General features: G+C 27.5%; 15 protein-coding genes across 15 annotated transcripts; 7 read left to right on the top strand and 8 right to left on the bottom strand. All coding sequences in view use genetic code 12, as the record gives it.

The window, feature by feature from the left end:
- Positions 1-1,266, top strand: CAC2 (Cac2p; the record flags this gene model as incomplete). The annotated part of the gene is made up of 1 exon (XM_051756878.1): positions 1-1,266. The coding sequence occupies one exon, from the start codon at positions 1-3 to the stop codon at positions 1,264-1,266; it is 1,266 nt and encodes a 421-aa protein (XP_051615206.1).
- Positions 1,267-1,342: 76 nt separating this feature from the next.
- Positions 1,343-1,894, bottom strand: KGF55_002217 (uncharacterized protein; the record flags this gene model as incomplete). The annotated part of the gene is made up of 1 exon (XM_051756877.1): positions 1,343-1,894. One exon carries the CDS (start codon positions 1,892-1,894, stop codon positions 1,343-1,345), a length of 552 nt encoding a protein of 183 aa, XP_051615205.1.
- A 118-nt stretch (positions 1,895-2,012) lies between these two features.
- Positions 2,013-2,552, bottom strand: KGF55_002216 (uncharacterized protein; the record flags this gene model as incomplete). The annotated part of the gene is made up of 1 exon (XM_051756875.1): positions 2,013-2,552. One exon carries the CDS (start codon positions 2,550-2,552, stop codon positions 2,013-2,015), a length of 540 nt encoding a protein of 179 aa, XP_051615204.1.
- A 243-nt stretch (positions 2,553-2,795) lies between these two features.
- On the bottom strand, positions 2,796-3,659 carry KGF55_002215 (uncharacterized protein; the record flags this gene model as incomplete). Its single annotated transcript, XM_051756874.1, has 1 exon — positions 2,796-3,659. One exon carries the CDS (start codon positions 3,657-3,659, stop codon positions 2,796-2,798), a length of 864 nt encoding a protein of 287 aa, XP_051615203.1.
- Positions 3,660-6,457: 2,798 nt separating this feature from the next.
- On the top strand, positions 6,458-9,406 carry FGR27 (Fgr27p; the record flags this gene model as incomplete). The annotated part of the gene is made up of 1 exon (XM_051756873.1): positions 6,458-9,406. One exon carries the CDS (start codon positions 6,458-6,460, stop codon positions 9,404-9,406), a length of 2,949 nt encoding a protein of 982 aa, XP_051615202.1.
- A 214-nt stretch (positions 9,407-9,620) lies between these two features.
- On the top strand, positions 9,621-10,817 carry KGF55_002213 (uncharacterized protein; the record flags this gene model as incomplete). The annotated part of the gene is made up of 1 exon (XM_051756872.1): positions 9,621-10,817. One exon carries the CDS (start codon positions 9,621-9,623, stop codon positions 10,815-10,817), a length of 1,197 nt encoding a protein of 398 aa, XP_051615201.1.
- A 72-nt stretch (positions 10,818-10,889) lies between these two features.
- On the bottom strand, positions 10,890-11,789 carry KGF55_002212 (diphthine methyl ester synthase; the record flags this gene model as incomplete). Its single annotated transcript, XM_051756871.1, has 1 exon — positions 10,890-11,789. The coding sequence occupies one exon, from the start codon at positions 11,787-11,789 to the stop codon at positions 10,890-10,892; it is 900 nt and encodes a 299-aa protein (XP_051615200.1).
- Positions 11,790-12,229: 440 nt separating this feature from the next.
- On the bottom strand, positions 12,230-13,414 carry BTS1 (farnesyltranstransferase; the record flags this gene model as incomplete). Its single annotated transcript, XM_051756870.1, has 1 exon — positions 12,230-13,414. The coding sequence occupies one exon, from the start codon at positions 13,412-13,414 to the stop codon at positions 12,230-12,232; it is 1,185 nt and encodes a 394-aa protein (XP_051615199.1).
- An 899-nt stretch (positions 13,415-14,313) lies between these two features.
- KGF55_002210 (uncharacterized protein) lies at positions 14,314-15,279 on the top strand (the record flags this gene model as incomplete). Its single annotated transcript, XM_051756869.1, has 1 exon — positions 14,314-15,279. One exon carries the CDS (start codon positions 14,314-14,316, stop codon positions 15,277-15,279), a length of 966 nt encoding a protein of 321 aa, XP_051615198.1.
- A 161-nt stretch (positions 15,280-15,440) lies between these two features.
- On the bottom strand, positions 15,441-17,297 carry KGF55_002209 (uncharacterized protein; the record flags this gene model as incomplete). The annotated part of the gene is made up of 1 exon (XM_051756868.1): positions 15,441-17,297. One exon carries the CDS (start codon positions 17,295-17,297, stop codon positions 15,441-15,443), a length of 1,857 nt encoding a protein of 618 aa, XP_051615197.1.
- Positions 17,298-20,303: 3,006 nt separating this feature from the next.
- Positions 20,304-21,617, top strand: KGF55_002208 (uncharacterized protein; the record flags this gene model as incomplete). Its single annotated transcript, XM_051756867.1, has 1 exon — positions 20,304-21,617. One exon carries the CDS (start codon positions 20,304-20,306, stop codon positions 21,615-21,617), a length of 1,314 nt encoding a protein of 437 aa, XP_051615196.1.
- A 1,382-nt stretch (positions 21,618-22,999) lies between these two features.
- On the top strand, positions 23,000-24,238 carry KGF55_002207 (uncharacterized protein; the record flags this gene model as incomplete). Its single annotated transcript, XM_051756866.1, has 1 exon — positions 23,000-24,238. One exon carries the CDS (start codon positions 23,000-23,002, stop codon positions 24,236-24,238), a length of 1,239 nt encoding a protein of 412 aa, XP_051615195.1.
- Positions 24,239-24,617: 379 nt separating this feature from the next.
- KGF55_002206 (mitochondrial 54S ribosomal protein uL14m) lies at positions 24,618-25,016 on the top strand (the record flags this gene model as incomplete). Its single annotated transcript, XM_051756864.1, has 1 exon — positions 24,618-25,016. One exon carries the CDS (start codon positions 24,618-24,620, stop codon positions 25,014-25,016), a length of 399 nt encoding a protein of 132 aa, XP_051615194.1.
- Positions 25,017-25,188: 172 nt separating this feature from the next.
- Positions 25,189-25,935, bottom strand: KGF55_002205 (uncharacterized protein; the record flags this gene model as incomplete). The annotated part of the gene is made up of 1 exon (XM_051756863.1): positions 25,189-25,935. The coding sequence occupies one exon, from the start codon at positions 25,933-25,935 to the stop codon at positions 25,189-25,191; it is 747 nt and encodes a 248-aa protein (XP_051615193.1).
- A 495-nt stretch (positions 25,936-26,430) lies between these two features.
- Positions 26,431-27,774, bottom strand: KGF55_002204 (uncharacterized protein; the record flags this gene model as incomplete). Its single annotated transcript, XM_051756862.1, has 1 exon — positions 26,431-27,774. One exon carries the CDS (start codon positions 27,772-27,774, stop codon positions 26,431-26,433), a length of 1,344 nt encoding a protein of 447 aa, XP_051615192.1.
- Positions 27,775-27,998: the final 224 nt, after the last annotated feature.

The raw sequence follows: 27,998 nt of genomic DNA, 5'->3' as shown, positions 1-27,998 counted from the left end.
ATGGATGCCACGACAATAGCAGTCCATTGGCATGATGAGAACAAACCAATATACTCCGTTGATTTTCAACCAACAAAGGATCAATCTAAATCATTAAGATTAGCAACAGCTGGTGGTGATAACAATGTTCGAATTTGGAAAGTTATAGAAAATTCTGTTGAATATTTATCTACCTTAATAAAACATACACAAGCAGTCAATGTTGTAAGATTTAATCCTAGAGGAGATTTAATAGCAACTGCCGGAGATGATGGTCATATTTTTTTATGGAAAAAAAGTGAAACAATTATAAAAGATTTGACTAATGAAAATGATGATGAATTAAAAGAAAGTTGGCAAGTTGTTGGTAATATCACTATCGGTACGGAATTAGTTGATTTGTGCTGGTGTGAAAACAATTTCATAGCTGTTGGATCTATGGATAATGTTTTAAGAATATTTCGTATAAGAGAAAAAGAATCAACAAAGTACACAGGTACATTAATCAAAACTTTTGAAGATAATGATCATATATTACAAGGAGTAACATACAGCAACAAATATTTATTTACACAATCGGCAGATCGTACAGTTACAATATATAAATTTGAAGGTGAAGATATTTCAAAAGTACAAAAATTTCAAAAAATAGGAAATTTACAAATGTATCAACCTGAAAATTTACAATCATTTTTCAGAAGATTGAAAGCATCACCTGATGGATCATTATTAGTTACTCCAGCTGGTTTGGATGAAACTACCTCACATTGTGTTTACATATACTCAATTAACAATTTACCGTCAGGTCCAATAGCTAGATTAACTGGATTCACTAAACCTGCTGTAGCCATTTCATTTAGTCCAGTCAAGTACAATTCTCCTAGCCTCCCTTATTCAATGATATTTGCAGTTGCCACATTAGATAGTGTTTTGATATATTCAACAGAGGATGATTTCAAACCATTAGGACAGGTTTCAAATTTACATTATCAAGCTATATCAGATCTTGTATGGGACAAAGATGGTTCGAGATTAATAATTGGCTCAATAGATGGATTTTGTCTGATTGTGAATTTTAATGAAGGTGCGTTCAATACTCCCATTACTGAAGTAATTCAACTTGATGATTCCATTTCCACAAAAACACCACTAAAAGAGTCAACAAATACTAAAGCATCACCAACAAAAGCCAACACTCCAACAATCGACTCATTTTTTAATAACACCAAACAAAAGAAAGATAAGAAAGAAAAAAAACGAATCACTCCTACTTTAATCCCACAATAGATATCTTATTGGTTATATACAATTATATAGATTTCTATAGATCTCAAATAATGCTAATGAATGACGAGAAGGTAATTTAAATCTGTTGATTCAGTAATTGAGCAGCTAATCTTTTTCTTGCATTTATAATCATTTCATTCCTTTTACTTTGTAAAGATTGATCTTTATTTGATTCATTAGGATCAATATCATATTTTTCAAATAAATTTATATTTTTATTTGATAAAGTTTTAGATTTTTCACTTTGACTAGACTCAGGGGTTTCAACTCTAACAGATGGTGGAACATAATTTGGTGGAAAAGGTAAATCACCTAATTCCATATATCTATTAACTGTAACTTCAACAGACCCAGTATTCTCTAAATCATACCTTATCTGTTCAACTGTTAAGCTTGGTGCAATAGTTTGTACTACCTCAATCATCGAATCAGTTACATCTCGTCTATGTCTACGTTGTGTTGTATTTGATCTACTTGAAGTGGATGATCCAGAACTTATGGCTTGATTATTTGTTGATGATGTGTTTGAATTAAATTCGGTTGATTGTGGGATTGGTGATATCAACCATCTTAAAAATACAAATGCTATTAAAATCGTCGCTACGAATAAAATCGTGGATGAATCCATTAGTTCTTGGTTGAAGATAACGATAGCGTGAGTATTACAGTAATTTTTAAGACAACTTTACAATTTTAAAAATTAGTCTCGTTCGGAGTATTGAGTAAAAATCTTTATTACGTGCTATCTATTGAAAAGTAAGTTTGAATTCTTTATCCTGATGTTTAACTTTATACAAGAATCCAGTTATTATATCATTTTCTTTGGCATTTAAGCTCAAAAAATGGTTCTTAACATGATTTGCAAATTCTTTCTTATTAATCTTATTATTTTTAGTGTTAATTCTACTCTGATTCAATTGGTTTCTTTTAGTATACGTCTTTTTACCAATCTCACTGTTCAAAATATCAGAATTTAAAGATTCAGGACGTGATAAATTAAAATTATATCTATCTTTATAAAGTAGCAACGTCTTGTCACTAAATTTTTCAAAATCTAAAGGATCAACTCGAGGCTTGTCCCTAGGTCCATTTGAATTTATATGTTTTTGTAGAAAGTTTTGTTGTTGTTGTTGTGCTAATTGATTTTTCTGTTTTTGAGTTGTTTTTGAAGAAGATGTTGATGTACCTGATGGTCCATTTATATTGCTGGAATTACCATCTTTGTCTTTATTGTTCTGGCGAGTTGTCTCTGATTCTGAAGCTGAATCTCTATGTCGATTTACCATTGTAGTTCTAAAATATGGATATTAGCAATACTTGATCAATAAGGAGTTGAAATGCTAGTGTAATAGTCAAGCTGTTATGTTCTGTGATTATCGTGATATGCTTGGGTATACCTACTCAAATTTATTGTATTTTTTCAAATTGAAGATAACACATTTTTACGCGCGCAAAAGATTGAGTACTAATCTACAACAGATAGTCTATAAAAATACCCCCTCATTTATTGATCCTAAATTTATAGAAATTTAATTCAAAAAGTCATCATTAAGATATAATTCCATTTCAAGATCAGGTTGAAACTCAGTAAACAAAGTTTCGGGATCCCCTTCTTTGTATTCACAATAACTTGCTTCTGTATCCCCTATAATTTTCAATTTTTCACCAGGTAAAAGAGCCTGTTGAGCAGATAATTGAACTTGACATGATTTCTCCAATAAAGTAAAGAGATATGCTGCCTCATCAACTGTTGAACCAACAGTCAACAATCCATGATTTTGTAAAATTATTCCTTTATTATCTCCTAACGCGGCTGCTATTTTTTGACCTTCCTCTTCTTCTAAAGCTACTCCTCCAAAATCTGTAAAAATAGAATGCTTTTTATAAAATGTACAAACATCTTGATTAATCATATCCAAAAGTTTACCCATGCTTGACCAAGCTTTACCATAAGTAGAGTGGGTATGACAAGCCGCATTCACATCAGGTCTAGCCTTATGTATTGCACTATGTATGGCAAACCCTGCTGCATTTATAGCAGTTTGATTTCCATCCCCTAAAACGTTACCATCTTCATCAACATGGACTAAATCACTCACTTTAATCAAACCAAAATGTTTTCCTAATGGGTTTATCCAAAAAGTATTTGTATCAATTGGATCTCTTACAGATATATGGCCAGCAGTACCTTCAGTATAACCTTTTCTTGCAAATACTCTAAACGCAGCTGCCATATGTTGTAGTATATATTTTCTTTCATCTTTCTTATTGTCAAATTTGGGTATTTGATAAGGATGTTTTCCACCTTTAGATATATTATGTGATCCTCTCGTTCCTAAGTCGTACCCCTTTGTATTAGTTTCAGTAGTAGTTTCCAATTTTGTAGGTGACATCGCTGTGTTGAAAAGTTGAATTTTGAATATGCTAATGATGATTTGAGACGTATTAGTGATCTCGAAATAATATCCTTATCAGATCCTTAGCGCAATTTTATTTACCAGTTTGCACTACCTGATCCAGTTTCATATTTTTGTTAAAAACGTTATCAAATTATGTATTCATTGAGTCAACGAAAGGCGATCTTCGTTGGGACAAAAAGTATAGTTTAATATTAGCTTACATATGTGATTGCTTCAGATATGTTAACCTGAATTCTCTTCATGTGAGAAAACAAACACCAGAAACCTGAATTCGAAATAATCTTCAGCCACATATAAAACCTGAAAACAAACTCATTCCTTCGTCACTAAAACAAAAACGACTTCAGTGAATATAATAACTGATCAAAGAAAGACGAATTTCTCATTGACTCGATGTTCTGTATACTTAAATTCTTTGGTGAATAGAATTTTTAGAGAAGTGATAATAAACAAGAAATATATTACTGCAGTACGGAAGTTTGTTTCTAGTCTGCATATTAAGTTAAATCTGAAACAAATTTCTTTGAAATTTTATAAAATATTGACAAGTTATGTGAATAATTTAACCTCTATTTTCAGATGTCCTTTAATGACTGCTTCACTAGATAACGAGATAGCCCGCCTAAAAATGAAGATCGCTTCATGGCTTCAGCTAATTACGCTTTTTTCAACAAGAAGCTTTCAGCTTAGGCATGATTTTATTGAAATTCAAAAGTCCAAAATTGTCCTTACTTGACCTTAAGTCGTTATCTCGATTAATCGTTGAAAGACACATATGGGAACTCTAGCTACGTAGTATGTTGTTTTAATAAATGAAGTTCAAATTTCTACCGAATTGCAAAATAACAAAACCAAGGAATTTTTGAATTTTGTGTGATTCCCATTGGTATGATCTACATATATTAAATTAACAAATCAACAATATTTTATAGTAAGTTTTAAAAGTGAACCAAATAAATTACAATAGGTGTAATTTACGAAAAATATGGTCCTACTCAACTCATTTGACAAGAAAGCCATTCAGTGGGTTTCAGTTATAGAATTTAGACCTCACGGATATATGTTACCCAAACGGATCTATGATTCTGTTAGAGAAAGCTAATATCAGAGAATAGAACAAACCCGTCTAAAAATTAGTTGAAAAACTAAAAATGTTGACAGATAATAATATTTACGGACCAGAATTGTATCAAATGGAAGAACCCCCACAAAATTTCGGTCTAAATATAAGAAATTTATCAAAACCTACTTCTATTGAGTATGAGACAATGTTTTAAAGAAATTAAGCATAAGGACTCTCAACTGTTTGGTTTTCTCTCCCGTTTTGTTCAGTCGAAACGTGATGCCAATGCTCAAAATTATTTGTTCGATAGGCACTACCATTGCTAATTATCTATTTATCGATCTGCGTTTCAACTAAATCTGAAACTAAAAGGTTGACTATGTAAAAGTAAAAACTTTAAATCTTATTGGATCTGTTACTTAAATTATATTAAGTTTTTCAATTTTTGTTGCATTCTCACTAAGTTATTAATGTTCACTGACTTGAAAATTGGACTTGAAGATTTGAAAATTGTTTAAACTATTTGAATGTTACTACTACATTTTGACGTTTAAATTAAATAATCTGATATAGCAATCAAAATTAGTTACTAAAAGATTTAAACTAAAAATTTTACATATATGCTTTAGACGAATAACTATCCACAATCTAAATTTTTTTAAATGGTTGTGACAAATTTGATGAAATAATAATTTATTTGGAAATAAAAATATTTGATCCGGAACATTATTCCTGCAAAAACAAATAAACAGATAAAATTTTTTATTGTAATTTAGGTTATTCAACGTTATCTTTTTCAAGGCAAAGGTGGCTGACCAACTTCTCCTCTTTTGTCTCATAAAGTATTTGACTCTTTTCAAAAGGTCGTATAAAACAACTGAAACATATATATCGTACCGTATACTTTATAATTCGGAAATAATTTAAGGAAGTATGGATAAAAAATTTGGAGTCAAAGAAAGTGGGGGGTGTATAATTTAGTTTTGTTATTTTTAGAATTACTACATATACATAGAAGGATTAATTGAAGCATAGGTTAAATATTTAACTCTTTAACTTTAATAGTGATCTTTTTGGAACAATATAACTTTTTACAAAATTTATGCAAAAGAAGAAGGTAAAAAAGAAATTGGAACTACTTTGAAATTAAGATTAAAGTAGGGGTGACATTTTTTCAAAAATCTCATCTAACCTTTCTCCTTCTTTCAAAACTTCATACAAATTGTTAATAAAAGTTAAGTTTTATTATTAATCTATTTTAATCTTTATAATCTAAATCTATGTAAACTAAGTTTTGTTAATGTATAAATTGTGTAACATCTTTTTATTATTTTTCATATCTTAGTTATCAATTTCATATATAATAAATCTAAATTGATATATTACTTAATACTTCTTTAAAGATTTTACATTAACTTTTCTATTTAAAATCATTTATCCATAATTTTATTCCAATCAATTCCAATCAATACAGATAGGTTGATATAGTCGTACCTTGTTTTCACCCAACTGCTTAGTCAATTTCACATACCTTCACGCCTTATCACACCAAATAATCTTTTTTTTTTTTTTCGATTTTCACTTCAAACTTTTTCGTACATTTGGTAATCTAATATAAGGTACAAACATTCGTTGATATCTAAAGCTCAAATCATAACTTTAACTTCTTTCAATATTGAGCAGATCACTCATGGTTTCCTCAGCAAAAATGGAACAAACTCCACCGTTATCAAATCATTCATCAATATCAAATGAATCCTCAATTTCATCAAATATAACTTCTACAACCTCCACAACCCAGAAGAGATTAAGAAAGATACCACCAGAAAAGAGGCAAAAAGTATCAACTGCATGTGATTCATGTAAGAAAAGAAAATTCAAATGTTCAGGTTCAAATCCTTGTGAATTATGTGACAAAAAGGGATATGAATGTTCATATACTATAATAGATAAAAGATCTTTGAAAAGTGAAAGAATGTTGAAATTAAAAGAAGAGAGATTGAGAAAAGAGCAAGAAGATGCTGAGAATAAACAAAAACAAAATGAACCAAATCATGATAAAAGTCATATACATGTTCAACAACAAAATTCTAGTTTTGTACAGAATTCAAACAATCATGGTCCTCCACCTGCTCAATACCGTCCGTTACCTCCTCAAGTGCAACAATCACAGAATCCACCTTTCCAACAACTACCTCCTCCGAATTATCATCCACAATCGAATAACAAACAATTTACTCCTCAACCTCAACCTCAACCTCAACCTCAACCTCAACCTCAACCTCAACCTCAACCTCAACCTCAACCTCAACCTCAACCTCAGCCTCAATTCCATAATCAATTGCCTCCACCCCAACCTTCTCATATAATACAACCACAATCTCCTTTTGAACAACATAGAATTTCACCTCCCTTTCAAAGTAATGGTAATCATCACACTCATAATCACCAAGATCAACCTTCACATTCCTATAATCCTCAATCTTCTTATGGAGTAAGACCAAATTACTCAGCTCAAAGATCAAGCTATATTGGTCAACAATTACCTCCTATGCAACCTCAGCCTCATCAACAATATGCTTCTAATCAATATCAAAAGAGTTTACAACATCCGCAACCTCCACATCCACCTCAAAATATATCACCTTCATACCCACCTCAAAATATATCACCACTACATTATGAAACAAAACATCAAAATCAACAGCAGCAAGTAGGTAACTCAGGGTCCGAAACTGAGAATGGAAATATTATGCCTACTCCTGAAACTACACCAACAGCAATTATTGATAATTCAGGTAATACATATATCCCTAAATCTTTACAACCTTTCTTGTCTCTACCTGTGGAGAAATCTAAAATAGATGTTGTTAAACAAGAAGAGGAGGAAGATGAAGAATTAAATGAAGCATTAGCTGAAGAAGATGATAGTGTTGAAAAAGATGGAGTTTCTAAAGATGGAGTTTCTAATCAAGCAGGTAAGAGTTGTATTTTGTTGAATGATAAAACCGGTACATTCAGGTATATGGGAGAAACCAGTCCTTTGAGTGTTCTTTACGAAACTAGAAATATTTTTTATCAATATGTTGGTAAAACTAAATTAACTGAAGATTTAAGAGGTTGTCCTGTTATTGACAAACCTTTAAAAGTAAGTACTAAAGTTACAGTTAGTTTACCTTCACCCGAGCATAGGGATGTTTACATTGAACAATTTAAAAGAAATATTAATGATACCTTTTTTGTTTATGACATGAAAAAATTCTATGAAGATATTGTTACACCGGTTTCTTCTAATCCTGATTTGGAAGAAAATGAAGTTAAAAGAGTTCAATTATATTTCGTGTTAGCTATTGGAGCAACATACTATGATTTCACTAGGAAAATACCTGAAGCTGAATTAGGAGCTAAATTTTTTGATTCTGGATTATATATGTTACAATCATTAGTTGAAGATTCTGAGCTTTGGTGTGTTATTGTTCATTATTTACAATTTCATTATTATCAAGCTATATTAAAAAAATCAACCGCATGGATTCATTTAAATATAGCATTGAAATATGCTCAATCATTAGGTTTACATCGTAATTTTGTTAATGAGCAATTTTCAAAATTAACTGATGAATGTGAATATAGAAGAAGAATTTTTAGAAGTGTTTATTCTTCAGATAGAATATCATCTGTTTTCATTGGAAGACCATTAAGTGTTAATGATTATGATTGGGATGATCCAACAAGATATAAAGCTTCAAAATTTGCAGTTTCTAATTTAAATTTCAATGCGAAATGTCAAGTTGAATTAGCTAAAATAAGTACATTAATTGGGAAAATTGTTGCTAATTTTTATCAAAATAGAATCATTGATATAAATAGAACTAAAAATTTAGCGGTACAATTAAAACAATGGTCTAAAAATCTTGATCCTTTATTAGGAATAGATAATATTTTAAAACCTGCAGAAATTCCAAACAATGAAGATGGAGGAAATACTCAAATCATTTTACATATTCATTTATTACAGTTATATGCAATTATGTTAGTATGCAGACCATTTTTCATGTTTGATGCTGTTAGTAATATTAATGTCAAATTACAAGGAACATTAAAAGATAAAGACAATGTCAAACAATTCTGTCAAGCAGCAACAAAGGCATCAATATTAGCTATCAAATTAATGAACCATTATATCAATACAGCATTTAAAGAAGTAAAAAGAATGGAATGTTATGTAATTATTACATGTTGTTTCTACAGTTCAATCATAATTGGTATAAGTATTTTAAATGGAGGATTTGAAGAAGAAGGATATTCAGAATCAGATTTAATAAGTTTATTAAAAAATGCAGTTTATGTATTATTACATTTTTCAAAATGTAATAAAGGAGCAGAAAGATACGCAGAAATCGGAGTTGATTTAATTGATGCATTAGTAAATAGAAATAATAAAAAATCAACAAAACAAAAAGATCAAGAAACTTTTGATTATAATAATTTTTTAAATGGTTTTAATTTTGATGAAGAAACAAATAATGATATTCAATCATTAATGGAATTTCAACAATTATTTGTTTCTCAAGAAACTGCTTCTTCAATTTCAGAAAGTTCTAATATGCCTTATGATTATGATAATTATGATTTATTTTTTGGTGATAAATATTAATTTGAATTTGGTTATAGTATAGTGTTTTTTTAATTCGTTTTTAAATAGTCTTTAAATATATATTCGGTTTATCTTGGTTTAGTAATTGATCAAATTTGTTTGGTTTACCATTTTTCCAGCTCTTCTTTTGTAATTTGATCTGCAAAAAAATATTGATCTTCTTAGACGTAATATCAATAGGATTCATTTCTAGAATAGTTCAACACATGACATAATGGACCTCAAGAGTACTATAATAAGAGTGCTATCAATTCTACTATTTTCATTAACAACCTTCATTCACGCATCTCCAGGAGATGATCTTTATGCATTTTCAGATTGTTTATATCAATGTGAACAAATAACATGTAAAAAAAATCCATATAATTTATTTCAAGAAGAATTTTATAATGAATTTTTGGATAATGGAGTTGAAATTCATTATTATAATGATAATTGGAAATTTCAATCTATGCCATTACCTTTCCATTTAAAGATTTTAGGATGGACTTGTGAACTGAATTGTGATTATCAATGTCAACGTATTATAACTGAAGAAAGGTATAAAAATAATGAAGAAATTTATCAATTTCATGGAAAATGGCCATTTTTAAGAGTGTTTGGGATTCAAGAATTATTTAGTGTTTTAATGTCATTGGGAAACTTGTATGTAACTTATAAATATGGATTTAAAAAATTTTGGAAAATTGTTAATAATAAGAAATTACCAATTCAATTAAGAAAACAATTTTATAATATATTGTTTGTTTCTGTGGTTACTATGTTGGCATGGATAGCTTCAACTGTTTTCCATACTAGAGATTATCCAATTACAGAACACTTGGATTATTATTTAGCTGGTGCAACCATCTTATCAAGTTTTCATGCATTAGGAGCAAGATTATTTGAATTATATAAACCTGAAAAGACCCTTTATAGATGGTCATTCACTTTTCTATGTGTTGCAGCATATATTTATCATGTTCAAAGATTATATTTTGATTGGTCATACACTTACAATATGAGAGCTAATATTATTATTGGAATATGTCAAAATTTATTTTATTGTCTAATAGTTTTCAAACTATATTGCAAATACTTTGATTTAGAACAATTAGATCCAACCACAGTCAATTTAAGCCATATAAATTACATAAGTTTTAAAAGAATAATACTACCTAGTTTTTATTCAAGAAGTTCAAAATTATATACATTATATCCTTTACTTTTATGTACAATAGTTATTTGTGGAATGATGTTAGAAATTTTTGATTTTCCACCAATATTTTTTGATTTAATAGATACTCATAGCTTGTGGCATTTGGTGACTATAATACCAGCTTATATGGGCTGGTATGATTGGTTGATATGGGATGTTTTTGAAAATGTCTGGCCAGATTTGAAACAGGCTGAAATTAAGAAAAATGAATAAACTATGATTAGCATTTTAAATAAATAATAATAGATCTATAATATTTAATGTCGATATAATACTGATGCATAATTAATCACTTAAATTTTCTTCTTCGGGGATATATGGTGGTGGTTTGAAGAACTCTTGATCTTCTTCAACAAATTTCTTAAATTCTTCTTTATTATCAACAAATTCATAAAGGTATTCTAATTCTAAATCATGAACTTGTCTACCCAACATAACTAAAGTATGTAAAGGCTCTCCCGAATCATATTCACTTAATTGTTTTAATGTTCCAGCTTTAAATGATTGAGTTGGTGATCCTAATCTTGAAACTGCTACACATGGTGTATTTTCAGTATAAGCTTTTTCATTTCTTATTTCTTCAATTTCAATCAATTGTTGACATGCAGTAGCAATATCCATATATCTAGGAGGTTCATATATTAATCTACCTCTAGCCATATTTTCAATACTTTGTTCTTTAACTTTTATATCCAATAGTATTAAAGTATGTAATCCAATTTTTCTATTTTCCATTATTTTATTATAAAATGAATCTGGTTTCCAAGTATCAGTGAAAAATACCAAAGATATAGTTTGACCAAATTGATATAATTGTAATCCACATGCTCCTACTGCATTCATTACAGATGCATTATGTATAGTTTCAACTTTTATTCCTAATTCTCTAGCTCTTATAACTAAATCAGTATGAGTTGTAGCACCAAATGGATCACCTACTACTAAAAATGCAATATCTTCTTTATCTGCATTATGTAATATGTCATCACTTCCAGTTTCAACTAATTCTCTATCAGCTAATATTATTTCTCTTCCATAATAATCTTCTAATGTCTTTTGATTTGCAGTCATTAATATTGAAGTATATGCTTCAAGATAAACTCTTGAACATTTTTTTACGGTCTCTAGACCTCGTACTGTTATATCTGACTCGTGTGATAGACCCAATCCTATAAGATATAACATTGTTGGGTTGTAGGTAGAAGTTATATTTTGATATAAAAGAGTTGGTGATGTTTCAAATTGTTTCAGTTTATATAAATCTGTTACAATTTTTTTTTTCAGATATATTATCTCATCTTTTTAAACGCTAATTACATAGAGTGCAATATTATCTCATTAATCATTATCATCATAGAACACCATTCTGCTCATTGCAAACAATTCAACCGAATTTTAAATAGGCAAACATGAGAACAGTTTTGTAAAAAAGTAAAATGGAGCTCTTAGTTGTGCCATAAATGCATACCATGGTTTTTATGTTCCTAGATCTCACCAACACCAAGCAAGGCAACCCATCCGTACCGCACCATCCGTACCGCAGACATCCAGTCTTTGGAATAACTAGTTCGGCTTTCGATAGCTTTAGGATTGGTTATCTCGTTTACTCATCCGGTATTTGAAAGTTACAAATTGGTTAGACTGTGAACAATTTTCATTAGGTCGGTATCTTCCTTTATGGGCCATTTAAAATCTTTTTCGCCGTGTAATTCAAGTTGGCATTCTTCAAATTGATCTCTCAAACTTGTCATATGACTCCTTATTTTGGAGAATGTTTCATCTTCGTGTAGTTGCTCAATTGCTAGTTGAATCAATTCTTGTTGTTTCATCCTTTCTTCAACGGTTCTGTAATTGTACAATAAATCTTTAACATGACTTCTCGACCGAGCTGTCGATAACTTAGTTGGTTTTTCAGTTTTAAGTTTTTTTCTTGATCCATTAGAGTCATCGTTGAGTAATGATTGCTTCTCATAATCAAGTAAATGTATTAAAATGGGGAAAGACAATTTACCTTCTATTAAATCTTCTCCAGCTAAACCCTTCAGAACTGAATAATTTGAATCATAAAGGTTCAAATAATCGTCTCTAATTTGATATATTATACCGACTATATTAGCTAGTGTTTCAATTTTATCGAAGAAAGATTTTGAGCAACCACCAGATCGTAGAACAGCCATAAATTTACATGCCAATCTAAATAACCCACTTGTTTTTCCATTAACCATTTCATAATAATCTACAACAGAAGGTAATTTTTTCAAGTCTGGTAAAAAATCACGCCAATAGATGTCGGACCCTTGCCCATTATGTAAATAATTCATTTCTTCAATCAATATTCGATAAAGCTTAGTTGTCAAACTAGGTTTTTCATCTTTTTCGGGTACGTAATTTTCCTCGGTAACATGTCTATTTGTTTCAATTGCCACCTCTTTTGAAATTTTATCAATAAATTCAAAAGCTTTGAAGTAATATAAATTACCACAATTTAAAGTTAATGGCATGCCAAATTTCTTATAGGAAGCTGGAAAACCTCGTCTACATTGTGAATTGTCTTCAATATCGTCTATCAACAAAGATGCATTATGTAAAATAGATATAAGCTCATCCAAATAATTTAATATTTTTTCATTCCTTATTTGGAAAAATTCTTCATTAAATGCATTTAAAAATTTTGACCTTACTTTACCATGATTACTTGGTATGGAATTTAAATAAGTGAAAGGAGCTTCAATTTTGTTTTGAAGGTCTGTCGGTAAATCTAAATATATAAATTTTACCCGCACTTCATCAATCTGTGAATGAGGAGCCATATATTGTTGTGGAAAGTGTAGTGTTGTAATACAATTTTTAATGTATGGTGAATATAAAAAATTAAATTTTTGATTTGATTTTCGTGTCACGTATTGAAATATTTGTTGCAAATTTGAATATTCAAAACATCAAACTATATCGAACAACGAAATTACAATTCCATTCTCCGCTTAAGACATCTAGACGAGAAGGTCTTCTAATATTGGATTACATAGTGCAGATTTGCTAAGTGAACAAACAAAATTTCTTGAATTCACCAATCATACCGACCTTGAAATAAAATTTACAAGCATTCCACACCACATCCAAATAATCTAACTCAATCACTATAAACGTCCGATATACAAGCTCAATAACCCTACTCGAGCCAAATTTGAAGCTTGATTACAGAACAAAATTGCAATTTTTTATTTAAAACTACAACCCAAATCAAACGCCAAACATCATATACAAACACCTAATACCAAATACCAAATACCAAACAGAAGATACGAAATACCAATTTAAACACAAGCCTCCTGACTTAATTTTGAGGCAAAGCTCAGCAACGATACACAAGAAAGTACCACCAAAATACCACCCGGTTACACAATTTCGAAAATTTGGTAAAGCTTAGAAAAACCAGCTAAACAACCCAATTAATACAATAAACGAAATTATCACTGCTACGAAATCCATTCCCTTATAAAGCCAAATCGGTTATCACTCAAAATTTTCAAAATTTCAAAATAAAATTCAGACAAATTACTATTCAAAATTTCAAAATAAAAATTAAAATTTACATTCTAAAACACATTCTTTAACTTTCATAGTGTTATTACTCAAAAATTTACAAAAGAAAGGCCCATAAACTTATACTATATAATTTTATAATTCAATAACCATAAATAAAATCAAAATGGATGTATTATGGACAAATTTACCACCAATAACAAAAACATGGTGTTTATCAACAATAATAATATCAACGTTGCTAACTTTAAAAAAATTAAAATTTATAAATTTATTATTTATACCAGATAAAATAATAAATCAAGGACAAAATTGGAGAATCTTGACTACTTTTATTACATTTGGAGAATTATCAATTGATTTAATTTTTAAAATTTGGGAAATTCAATCAAGTTGTTCTAAATTAGAAAATTCTTTCTTGTTGTCTAAATCTATTTTACCTTTTGGAGTTTTGGAAAATTTTAATGAATTTCAACTCCAGACATTAAATCAATTTATTGAAAGAAATAAAACTATTGATTTTTTTTATTTCTTTGGTCAAATATGTTTATCTATAATATTGTGTTCATTATACTTACATTATAAATTTAAAATAACAATTATGAATTTAGGGTCAGTATTAATTCAAATTTTTATATATTATGAATCAAAATTAAGACCATTACAACAAATTAATTTTTTTGGTATATTACAATTTAATAATTTATATTATCCTTATTTTAGTGCTTTTTTAAATTTATTATTAAATGAAAGATTTAATTTTGAAAATGATAATCAACAACAGAATCAACAACAACCACCACAAGGAGGACCATTTATTTTTGGTTCATTACGTAGTTTATTTAATAAACCAGTTTTATATTTTTATTTAGTAAGTTTTATATTAGGTCATTTTTGGTGGTTTAGTAGAGAAATAATGATAAAAGATTTACATTATAATGAAGAAAATGATGATTTAAAAAAATATAAAATAAGAAAACAAACTTTAACAAGATCAAGTGTTTGGAAATTTAATATTATAAGAGAGCTACTTGTATTTTTATTATTACCTCCTTGGTATTGGATTATTATTTCAAAAATTAAAAATCAACGACAACCAAGACAACTTCAAGAAATTCAACATCCTTTATAGATTAATAGTTTTTAATACAGAAGAGTTTTCGATACTACTTAAATGAAGTCTCTTTAAAAATTCTATAATTTATTAAATATTTTAATTCACCTTTTATTCTATTTATATAATTTATATTTTAATTGTTTCCCTATTGAAATGATATTATATTATCTTAAAAATTATTTACCAACATCTTTTAATTTATCAAGTTGTTCAGTTAATCCAGCAGGTACTTCAACAGATTCTGGTTCATCAGTTTTGGTAGATTGTGATTGTGGTTTTGAATTTGATGTTGTTGATGATTCTTGTTTCTTCTTATCACTTGGAGTCATAACTAAATCAGCAAAATTTAATCTTGAACCTTTATCATCATCATTTGTTGTTTCATCTTGAGAAGTTTCATTCCATTCAGCTAATTCTTTTTCATGTTCTCTTTCAATAGCATATTTTACAGCTTCTAAAACATCATTACATAAATGTTTTGGTTTATATTTTGGTTCTGCACCTTCTTGATAAACACCAGTTTTAACCAAGATTGAATGCCATGAAACATCATGACTATTTGCAAATCTAATATCTGATTCTGGAGTATCACCAACAAAATATACTGTTGATGCTGGTGGTAATTGTAATGTAATTTGATCTGGTTTACCAACTTCTGCAATTTTCCCAATATGTTTAATTAAATCATCATTATTTTGTTTTGGATCTTTTGGTTTAGTATCTTTTGGTTTACCTCCAACTAATAATCCCTTGTCGTCATCTTCTTCTTCTTCTTCTTCTTCTTCTTCTTCTGAATCTGAAAATGAATAATTTTCCAACTTTGATTGATTGATAATTTCTTCACCATCTTCATTTATTAAAATATCAGCATCTTTTGCATTTGGATCATTAATACTTAATTTTTTTAAATGTTCATCTAATACACCTTGTCTCCAATGACTTAAAACTTTATTTGCAAATTTAAAAGTACCATGTTGAGGTTTACCAAATCTATTAACTTTTAATTCTTTACCAGTATGTTCACGATATAAAGCAGCAGTTGAAACTTGTAATGCACCCATACCATATCTTGATAATTTATAATTTGTTGCCCAAATAAAATCAGAATGAGCAAAATAAATTTGAGGACCTTCATCAAAAGTTTTTGATTGAGTTCCCATTACACCATTTTTTGATAATAATAATTCTAATATAATTTGTTGATCAGCTGCCCAATTTCTTGAATCTGCAAATACCATTATAGCATCAATTGGAGTTTTACTAAAATCAACTTTTTTTGTACAAATATCTTCTTCTTCTGTTAAATCATGATATGGTGATACAGCAGGATTCCATTTCATTATATCTAATGGAGTATAAACATTTTTAAAACCATAAGATTCTGCAACATTTCTACAAACATTACCAATTCCTCCAACAACTAATACATTATTATAAGTACCAACTAAATCTCTCATTGGAGTATGACCTTGAATAATTTGTTCTTCAGTTATAGTACAATGTAATCTATTACTTAAATCATCAGCTCTTTGTTTTTCTGGTTTACCACCACCATTAGTAACAAAAATTGAAGGAACTTTAATTTTATATTTATTTTCACCATTTAATAATTTCATAGCTTCAACAGCTTGTGGAATAGTATCTGGACCTCTTAATATAACACCATCAATATCAAAACAAAAAGCATAAGAAGCAACTCTTTCATGATCAATAACTTGTTTTTTTTTTCTTCTTATTATACTTGAATTTCTTGATAATTTAGCTAATGAATCAACTTTTTTTAAATTAGCAGATGATGATCTATTTAAATTTGAATTTGAATTACCATTACCATTTTTTGATAAATTTGATGATGATGATAATTTAGTTAAACCATTTTGCCAATTATTTAAATCTGATAATGATAATGATGATACTCTATGTTTTCTTGCTTGAGGTGTTAAATCATCAATACCATCATTATTTAAATATGATTGAAATTGAGCTCCACCATCTTCTTGAATGACTTCATCTTTTGATTGATCTTTAGACATGATTGTGAGTTGGATGTGTATTGTATAAGTTGGTTGTAAAACTTTATATCTATAATTTTTTTAAATAAAGGAGTGATCTGTTTCTATCTAAGTTTTTTGAAGTTAAAATGATCTATAATGAACTTGAACTTTCTGTTGATTCTTAGATTTGATTGATTAATAATTTATGAATTATTAATTGGTTGTCAAAATTTGAAAAAAAAGAAAAAGAAGTGTAAAGTGTATTGATTCAAGGAAATTACACAATTTATATTTTTTTATACTTCAGTACTATTGATTTATATATTTACAAAATTGTAATACAACAACAACAATAAACACCAAATAGTATCAAACTATCAGTATAAGAAAAACTAAAGTACTTAGTTAAGTTAAGTCAGCTAAGAATATGTTTAATTCCTTAAATCACTTTACACAACACTTAGTTATTGTATCGTAAATATAATTTATTATTATTTATAACAATTAAGTATTGTGTTAAATTAATTACATCATAGGTTTAGATTTTAGTACCAAGTAAAGGAGGTTTCTATTAGTTTTTTTCCTATCATACCTCCACCACCTTCTTTAGAAATAAACCCAACCCATAATGAAAATTACCTTTCATTTGATTTTTCAATAGATAGATACTTACAAAAGTCAGTAGATCCCTTGAAAACTTGATCTCAATATAATTTCAATTTATCTATGAAAATTAAAAGGCATCTACTTGTGTAATCTAAAGATACATCTTACATCTTACATTTTATACATATAATTGCTATTTAATATAAGAGAAAGTCAAAAATTGAATTTAAGACATCATTTTACTTTGTTTAGCGCTTAAGTAAGTTAATTAAATATATTGATTACTTACTTTCTCTCGAAATTTACGGAGTAAAGAATAAAGAATAATTGCGTGAATAGTTAGTATTAGTAGTAATCGTGGATCACAAAATTGAGTTTGATACTCGTTAATAATATTATGTGTAATAACGGACTTCATGATGATATGATATTATATTAACTTACCACTCTAATTTAAAACTGGCTGAAAAATTTTATGATAGTTCCTAAAACAACGGAAATTATTTTGATGATATACGATAGCTACATTAAAAAAGCAACGGAGTTTCATTTCTGAGGAATATTTTCTTTGGACTCTTTCATATCATCATCATCAATTTCTTTTTCTTCGGATTAAAAAGTTCTTCTGAATATTAATTTATTATTTTCTTGAAATGTACAAGAAATGGAAGTAAGTAATAGAACTATTATTTTGAAGTATTATTTATGACTAGCTTGCATTCACTTACATCCCCTACAGTTTAAGAGAGGCCCTAAGCCCTATAGTAGGCTTGGTTATGATAGTAATTTAAAATTGTTTCAGTAGTTGCTATCTAATTATTCGAAAAATTTTTTTTGGTTTGTGATCTCTTTCATAATTTTGATGAAACACAAGCAAGTTCTTCGGGTAAATTAATTAAATATCTAGGTCGAGGAAAATACTTGATTTTATCAGATAATTATTTGTAGATTAGGTTTCATTATTTGACAACTTAAAGTTTAAATTCAACATGTGTCAAATTTTTGTTTTTGATTTTGATCAAGATTTTAAATTGAGGTCCAATTTTGGTTTATCAAACTGTCTTTTAAACTCTCAAGGTATGCAGTTTCCTTATTGTTTTTCGCATGAATTCGATTAAACTCACGAAATGTTTTGGATTGTGTATTCAAGAATAATGTTAGTCGATCTATACTAAATTTAGCAACCAAAAATTTTAAACGTTCTTTGTAATAAGACTTGAAAGATGGCAAAACGAATTCAAGAATAGTACGAATGATGATGTGGAATTGAGCCATTTTATGAATCCAAATCCAGCTTATTCTGACATACTCTTAAATGACGTTGCAACAACAAATTTTCAACACAGTCTATTAAATGATGGTATTTGAAATTGATTTGTCAACCAAAAGAAATGTTTCATAACCTCTGAAATCTTGGAATCACAAACACTAGAAGAACTTGCCATATTTATTTTGTTGATTTGCGCTATGACAAGATAGGTTTTCAAACTTGCGTCTTTATCTTGAAACTCAAATCTTTACGAGATTTTCGGTATCACTGACTAATTATACAATAATTAGTTAATCCTTTACAACCCAACGAATGTTTAATAGTTTCATAGTTTTCATAAGTGTGAATTCAAACAAATTGAAATCAGTTAATAACAATACTATTTACTTTACTCAAACAAACTCCGAAATCAAATACGTAAATCAATTCAAACTCCGAACAACATAGCTTTCTTTTGTAACACACATAAATAAGATGTAAGTTATGTATTTCGGTTCATTTCAATAACATAAGATTTAATTAACCGACACAAAAATTTGATTCTAATTCTGGTTTCTCGAGCGGAAAAAAATTTTGAGAATGAAGTACGTAACGTTTTTTAACCGATATTTCTGAACCGTTATTAAAAGAAAAGGTAGTTGATAGGTACTTTTTTCAGAATCTTGAGGAAATTCTCTTTAGTATCTACGTCTCAAATCATCATGAGAGTAGCGGATCACGTCTTAACAAAGAATTTGATATAGAAACTTTACTATATTTGGTGTTGTAATTCAAAATTTTATACTTTATATATTTGACATGTGAAATATTTATATTTAAAGACATTAAAAGTACTGTATATAGTAATTTTAGAAATATCGTTTTATTTTTAGTAGAATTCAAAATAAAGAATTCCACTAACATACCCCACATATTTACATATCTTTATATATATATTCATCATTCCCACGATCATCTTACTCTTCAATTGACCACCACTTGATAGTTCATCATCAACATTTTGAAAAACAATCAATCGACCAAACTTTGTTCAGAAACAAAATTAAGGGGAATTTTCAAGATACGAGATTATACACTTAGAAGATTCAAAATATTCAAGATTCTGCAATATCTAAATAATCAGTACCAACTATACAGAAAATCATATATAAACAAATAACTTCTTTAAAATGTTATCATTAAGAGCTTTTTATGTATTATTAAGTATACCAATAAAATTATTATTAGTAATTATAAAATATCCATTTTTTGGAGGAATAAATGAAAAATTTAAAAATTCATTAAAAAATTCATTAAAATTACAATTATGTAGAACAGCATTATCAATGCCTGTTAAAGATAGTTATATAATATCAATATTATCAAATTGGTTTTTAATTAACAAGCTAATTAAATTTTTATATCCTAATTTAACTAAAAACTTAAATAATTATGGTAAAAATTATGATAAACAAAGTATTTGGTTAGTTGAATCTCCCCAAAGATCTAAAAATGATCCAATTTTAATATTTTTACATGGTGGTGGTTATTATATTGAAACTCAACCTTCTCAATTAGAAAGTTTAATTAGTATATATCATTTATTAGAACCTTCAAAAAAATCAAAATTATCAATATTACATTTTGATTATAAATTAGCATGTCGTGGAGCAATAGTAACTACTCAATTATATCAATTAGTTGAAACTTATAAAAAATTAACTGAAATTGATGGGAATTCAAATATTATACTAATGGGAGATTCAGCAGGTGGTCATTTAGCAATAACATTTTTACAATATTTAAAACAAAAAAGAGATCAAAATGAAATTAAGAATATAGTATGGCCAAAATCTTTAATTTTAATTAGTCCATGGTGTAAAATTCATCCAGAACCACATCAAAACACCAAAGGTTGGTCATATTATGAAAATTCTAAACGTGATATGATTCAATTAAAATATTTTCAAGAAATTGATAGACAAGAATCAATAATTGGAAATTTAAATCATGTTGATATGTTAGTATCTCCTGGAAATTTACCTTATAAATATTCTGATTGGGATGATATTCCAACACTTTCCCAGCCAGGTAATTCAATATTTGTAATATTAGGAGAACATGAAGTTTTTAGAGATGATATTTTAGAATGGTGTCAATATGCAGTAAAATCTCCATTAATTAAACAAAAATTAGATTCTAGGGGAAAAATAGATATAAAATTACATGAATATAAATCAAACCCTACCAATGGTGGTCCATTAGTTGAAATTTTTATTGAACCTTGGGGAGTTCATGATTCAAGTTTATTTTTTGAAAATGATATTATAAAACAAGTTAACAAACACAAAGGTAATTTAAAATTATCTCAATTGAAAAATCGTGAACAATATTTTGGAATTTTAAAAATTGTTAATTTTTTAAATGAAATTTTAAAAAATGATTTTAATGAAGATGGATCTATTGTTTTAGTTAATGGATTTGAAAAAAATTTAAAAGAATAGATATTTTGTTTAATGAATTTTTAAATCATCAACTGAAAAATCAATCAAAAGTTAGTTAATTTAGATTGGAATTTACTTCTTATGCTTGAAGTATATGAGTTTTAAATTCTGGAAATTGGATTGATGAATAATTTACACTTTACTGTGATGTATATGAATCCCAATTCTTAGAATAATAGATTGATGAATAATTTAAACAATTTACACAATTTACACAATTTATAGTTTAATTTGATGTATATTAGAGATTTTAGATACTAGATTATAAATTGATTAATAATTTCATACATTTTATTATTTTCTGAAAAATTAATGAAATTTTGTAAGTTTTGAATTCTAGATTATAGATGAGATTAATAATTTAAAAACTGGTAATTATTTACACTTTTTTCTTAATTTTTTGATACCTTGAGATTGTTGTCAGAACAATAAAATAGTAAATTCGAATTTATCCGGTTTCCTTCCTTCATTTCTTTTGTGTCAAAAATTCAAACAGGGAAAAAAATTGTTATTTATCCGCTCGATAAGATATGATCGCAATAATTGAAATACATATAGATAGCTAATTACAAGCTTTCAATTAACGACTATACCGAAATAGGTTTATTCAATTAAAATGACTCTGACCTAACTATTCACAAAAGTAAATCCAACGTACCTTAGAGTAAGCTGTCTCATGTATTCTTCTGCTCCTACTCAATAGAAAAAGAAAAAGACCCCTTTTCGGATTTGTAATACGATAGAACAAATGCACATAATCAAATTATGTTTATGAGTTTAATACAGTATGTAAGATTTATATGAAACTCCCAATAAAAAAAGCATGCAAGTTAGATGATGTTATTAAGTTTTAATATTAGATACCAATTGAAGATATGATATAGAAAAAAATAAAAACTAACCTTTACCAGTCTTATCAAGTTAAAAGTTTATTTGAATTATTCCAGAACAATTTACATATTTATTAAGCAAATAATCAATCAAATGATTTAAAACAATTAATCCATCTTTATATTTTACCCTTTTTACATTTCCATAGGTTTATTCAAATTTTAAGTGTGGTTTAAATTTAAATTTATACTCATATTATACGTTTGCTTAAGCTAAGGACTAGTAGTACTTTTTGATACCTTGTTCATTTTATGTTCATTCTCGTAATAATGTGTATTGGTACTAGATTAATATTAAAACAATTTATAATAAGATTAATATTCAAAGCAATTAATATAATTACTAAACAATCATGAAAAACTAGACTCATTAAGAAATATAAATATATCATTGAATCTTCATCTCAATTTGTTTTTTGAATTTTGTTTTTCTACTCAAGTCAATTCAATCCAATTCAATTGCAATAATCATTAATAAGTAATTTTACAAAAATGGTTTCATTACATGGTTTATTAGTATTAGCAAGTATCTTTGTTGAAGGATTTTTTATTATATTATTTTATCCAATTCGTGGAGGTATAAATGAAAAATATAGAAATAATTTAAAACAATCCCTCAAAACTTTATTTTTTAGAAAATCTTTAGCATTTCCTATATTAGATGCAAAAATAGTTTCAGGTTATACAAATTCTGGATTAATTTGGTTTATTGGTAAAATTTTATATCCAAAATTAACAAAAAATTTAAAAAATTATGGTAAAAATTATGATAGCAAGAGTATTTGGTTAGTTGAAGCAGAAAATAGATCAAAAGATGATCCAATTATAGTTTATATACATGGTGGTGGATATTATTGTCAAACTTCTTATACTCAAGTTGAATTCCTTATATCAATTTATCATTTAATTGAACCATCAAAAAGATCAAAATTATCAATTTTATTATTAGATTATAGTTTAGCTTCATATGGTAATGAATTATTAACTCAATTACATGAATTATCTGCTACTTATCAAAATTTAACTTTAAAAGATGGTAATTCAAATATTATTTTAATGGGAGATTCTGCTGGTGGTCATTTATCTGTAACATTTGAACAATTTTTAAAAAAACAAAATAATCAAGCAATACCATATCCAAGATCTTTAGTATTAGTTAGTCCATGGGTTAAATTAGCTGCTGATAAAGTTCAATATACTCCTGGTCATTCTTATAAGGAAAATGAATCAAGAGATTTAGTTCAATATACTTTTTTCACTGAACCAGATAGAGGTGCAACATTAGTTGGTAAAAACGATGTTAATAGTTTAATTGTTTCACCAGGTAATTGTCCTTATGCCCAATCTGATTGGAAAGATATTCCAACATTTAGTAAACCAGGTTATTCTGTTTTTGTTATATTAGGAGAACATGAATCTTTTAAAGATGATATTTTGGAATTTTCTCATTATTCATTAGGTACATCATTAAATCGTAAATCAATTGATGGAAAATCTCAAGGTGTTTTTAATCCTCAAAAACATTATGAAATTATTGATAATGCATCAAATGGTCCTTATGTTGAAATTGTTGTTGAACCATGGGGAATTCATGATGCTTCATTATTTTTAGAAAATGAACTTATTGATTTAGTTAATCAAAATCCAAATTTAAATTATAAAAGTTTAGATGATTTTAAATTTTTTGGAATTAAAAAAATTGTTGGATTTTTAGATAAAACTTTACCATAAATTTATGGTTTTGCAGTTGCTTTCATTTTAGCAAATCGTTTAGCTAAATGATACTATTTTAGAGGTTTTTTTATTTACTTTATTAGTATATCTAGATATAACAATTTATATTGAATATTAAATGAATATTTTAGATTTTAAATTTAATCAATTGTTCAACTCTAAGGAATTGATCTCTTTGTCTACATTTTGCAACCAAAAGTATGGTGTCAAAAATTTTTTAGTTGTTTCAGATTTGTGTGTTGCGACTTGAAAACTTACTGAAATTCAAAAAAAAAAAAAAAATTTATCACTTTCAGATATCAGAAACACAATTAACCAAACTCAAACCTTCACAAATATCACAACATCCACCCTCACAACATCCCCTCATACCAGAATGATATATTTGAAAACATTACTAAATGTAATAGACAATTCAGGAGCACAAGTAGTAGAATGTATAAAAGTATTACGTCATAACCCCAAATCATGTGCTCATATAGGTGATCAAATAACATGTGTTGTAAAACAAGCAAGACCAACAATAATGGATTCTGCAAATTCTCAAAATTCAAATAGAGTTAAAAGAAGAGATATATGTCGTGCTGTAATAGTTAGACAAAGAGCTCCTCTCAAAAGAAAAGATGGATCAGTTGTTAGATTTGATGATAATGCTTGTGTATTAGTTAATAAAAATGGTGAACCTTTAGGTACAAGAATAAGTTCTGTTGTTGCTAAAGAATTAAAAGATTTGAATTATAGTAAGATTGTATCTTTAGCTCCAAAGACTTTTTAAGGGAATAAGGGCTGGCATGTAAATAGATAAAAAATTCAGAATTTTAGTTCATTTGGCATCTTGTTAATTTTAAAATAAATGATTGATACGTCGAATACCTACAAAGTTTAGACTTCTTCTACTTTTTCTTATTTCTTCATCTAATTTATATTCTATGTACAAATTCTATCTATTATAAATTTTTTTTATCTAATTCTTTATCAATTTTAATTGAAGCTTCTTCAGTTTTACCAACAACCCAATCATAAACTTGTCTCATTAACAAGAATTGGCCAAAGGCAACAGTTCCCACCACGACGAATACAATAATTCTTTCACTTTCTTTTTCAACATTCATAAATTCATAAGGATATCTACCACCTTTTTCCAAATCAATTAAATTTTTTAATAAAAACCAATAAAATGTAGTAAAAGAAACAACAAATGCTAATGCTGTATTTATACTTATTGTCCATTTTGGCATAAATACTAAATAATCAATTAATAAACTTATAATTGGCATTAAATGAATTGATAAATCTGTAACAATGGGCATTTTAAATTTTGAAGGATCTTTAGTTAATAAATTTAAAAAAAATAATCTTAATGGCCAATAAACTCCAGCAACAATACTTTCTAAAGCTAAACCAATCGGATGTAAATCATTTTTAATTAAGAATAAAGTTTGATTTTTAAATAAATGTGCCAAAAATCCAATTATAAATGTTATTATAGAATAAATTAATGATAAATTTGTTAGGAATTGCCATTGACCTGCATCTTTTAAATGTGGTGGTAATTCAACATAAATCATATTTGTATATATACCATAAAATCCAATTAATATTGATATTAAATCTATTATTAAAATTATTGGATTTCCAACTTGTCTTCTTGGATGAGATGTTATAATAACTTCCTTTTTTATGATTGTTGACATGATGTTGACTGGTTTTGAAGTGGAACTTTTTCAAGAAATTTTATGTGTATTATTTTTCAAGTTTATGATATGTATCAGATCTGAATTAAGTACTTTGCAATTTATTTGATCTCCTGTAATTTCTATATAATTTCCTAATGATTTTAGTGAAAGATATTCAATTTTTCATATGACCTTTAATCGAAGTGACTCGTATTCATCTTGAAAATAAAAGCCTTTCAAAAAGCAGCAAGTAATAGGACATTAAAAAGAATATGTATAATTTTGAACATTTAGTGTTAACTAAAATATTTTTGACCACATGTGTTTCGTCTTAAAACTTTAATTTGGTTTTGTGTAACTTGATTTTCATTTTTTGCATCCTTTTACGTTGCTACAAAATTTAATCTAATAGTCGATATGGTTTGAAACCTTACGGATTTGAAGTATGTGAAACGGTTTTCAGATGCTATTCTGGAATTTGTATTCTAAATCTACATATATATTAATGCTATGTTATTCATCATGATGATGTCTACGAAATAATTTACTAAACGATCTAGTTTTAGAAGTAGATCTAGACCTACTTTCATTAGTTAATCTTAAAAATTGAGGATCTTGACTATGACTATTATTTGTTCTACCTCTTTCTTCATTTATTAAATTTGTATATGAAGAATTTCTTGATATTGAAGGACTTAAAAATCCACTTGCACTACCACCAGTGGTGCTATTTGACTTTTTAATTTTTTCTCTCTTGAACGGTGATTCATCCATTGGTATTTTTTTAATCCAATTTATAAAATAATCTTCTGAATCAATTGGATTTTTTAAAATTTCAATATAATTATATGATGGTTTTACAATAATAACTGGAATTAAAGCACATTCTAAAAAATGTTTTGAAATTGAAGCTTTACTTAAAAACAGTATTCCATGATGATGATTAGAATCATTTTCATTATAATGATGAGTTCCAATAACCATCATTGATGGAGAATATTCTGCAATTGCATTTTTTAATAATTTCATTGGTTTTCCAATAACAATTTCAAAAATTAATGAAATTTTTTTAAAATGAACATTTAAATCTTCAAAATTTTTTAAATTGACGTTAGCTTGATTTTTATCTATAATTTGTTGATTCTTATTTTTTTCATCTATAACTTGTAAAACTATTATTGTATCTCCATTTATAATCATTTCATCAAATAACCATTCTATTGCTTTTGTACTTTCTAAATCATTATTAAATCCAACTAACCATGTTTTATTATTTCTTCTAAATTTAAAATTTGGATATTTAAATTTTAAAGTTAATGATTTTTTTGTACCATGTGGTGTTGTATCAAATGATATTCCTCTTGATATATTCGGCCGTATCTTTTTTGTGGAATTAGTTGATGTAGTTGTTTGAGAGGTGCTATCTTGGTTATTTAAAGTCAAAGAACTAGATGATGATGACAGATTTGGAATTTTTATAGCATTTGTTCCCGTAGTTAAAGGTGATCCAAAATAAAAATCATTTTCATTATCGCTAACAGTTGGTGATAACATTGGAGTTCCATTATTTGAAGTTACAGGTGATAATAAATCCGGTGATAAAATATTTGAATTTGAAGAATCATAATCATCATAATATAATCTTCCTAATAAATCTGTTGAATTATTTTGTTGTTTATATAATTGTATTGAATCATCACTTTGATGATATAATTTTGCATTTAATCTTGTATTTCTTGCTGTTTCTGTTTCTTCTTTTGGTTTATGTTGTTTTAAAATATTACCAGATCCAGCTTCTTTTGAGTCTATAATATGTGAATTTTGTCGTTGATCTTCTTCTGTTTCTTCTAGACTCATCCTTTGGTTTATTTAGATCTATTTAAATGTAGTCCTCCAAATCATGTAAGTTTTAAAGCGCTCAATGAATGATGCTTTAATCAAATGTAACAGCCTTTCTTAGATAATATTCGTAAAGCGAGATCTGGAGATATGATGAAAAAGTGTCACACAAAACTATATAAGATATGAAACATCAATTATTACTAAGTAGAAATATAAGTTGAATCGTATGTCAATTCAAT

Source organism: Candida pseudojiufengensis (assembly GCF_024610245.1).
Source record: "Candida pseudojiufengensis strain CBS 10847 chromosome Unknown scaffold7, whole genome shotgun sequence".
Classification (NCBI taxonomy): domain Eukaryota; kingdom Fungi; phylum Ascomycota; class Pichiomycetes; order Serinales; family Debaryomycetaceae; genus Lodderomyces; species Lodderomyces pseudojiufengensis.
The sequence above is the reverse complement of the archived record's forward strand: the minus strand, read 5'-3'. Positions and strand labels throughout refer to the sequence as shown.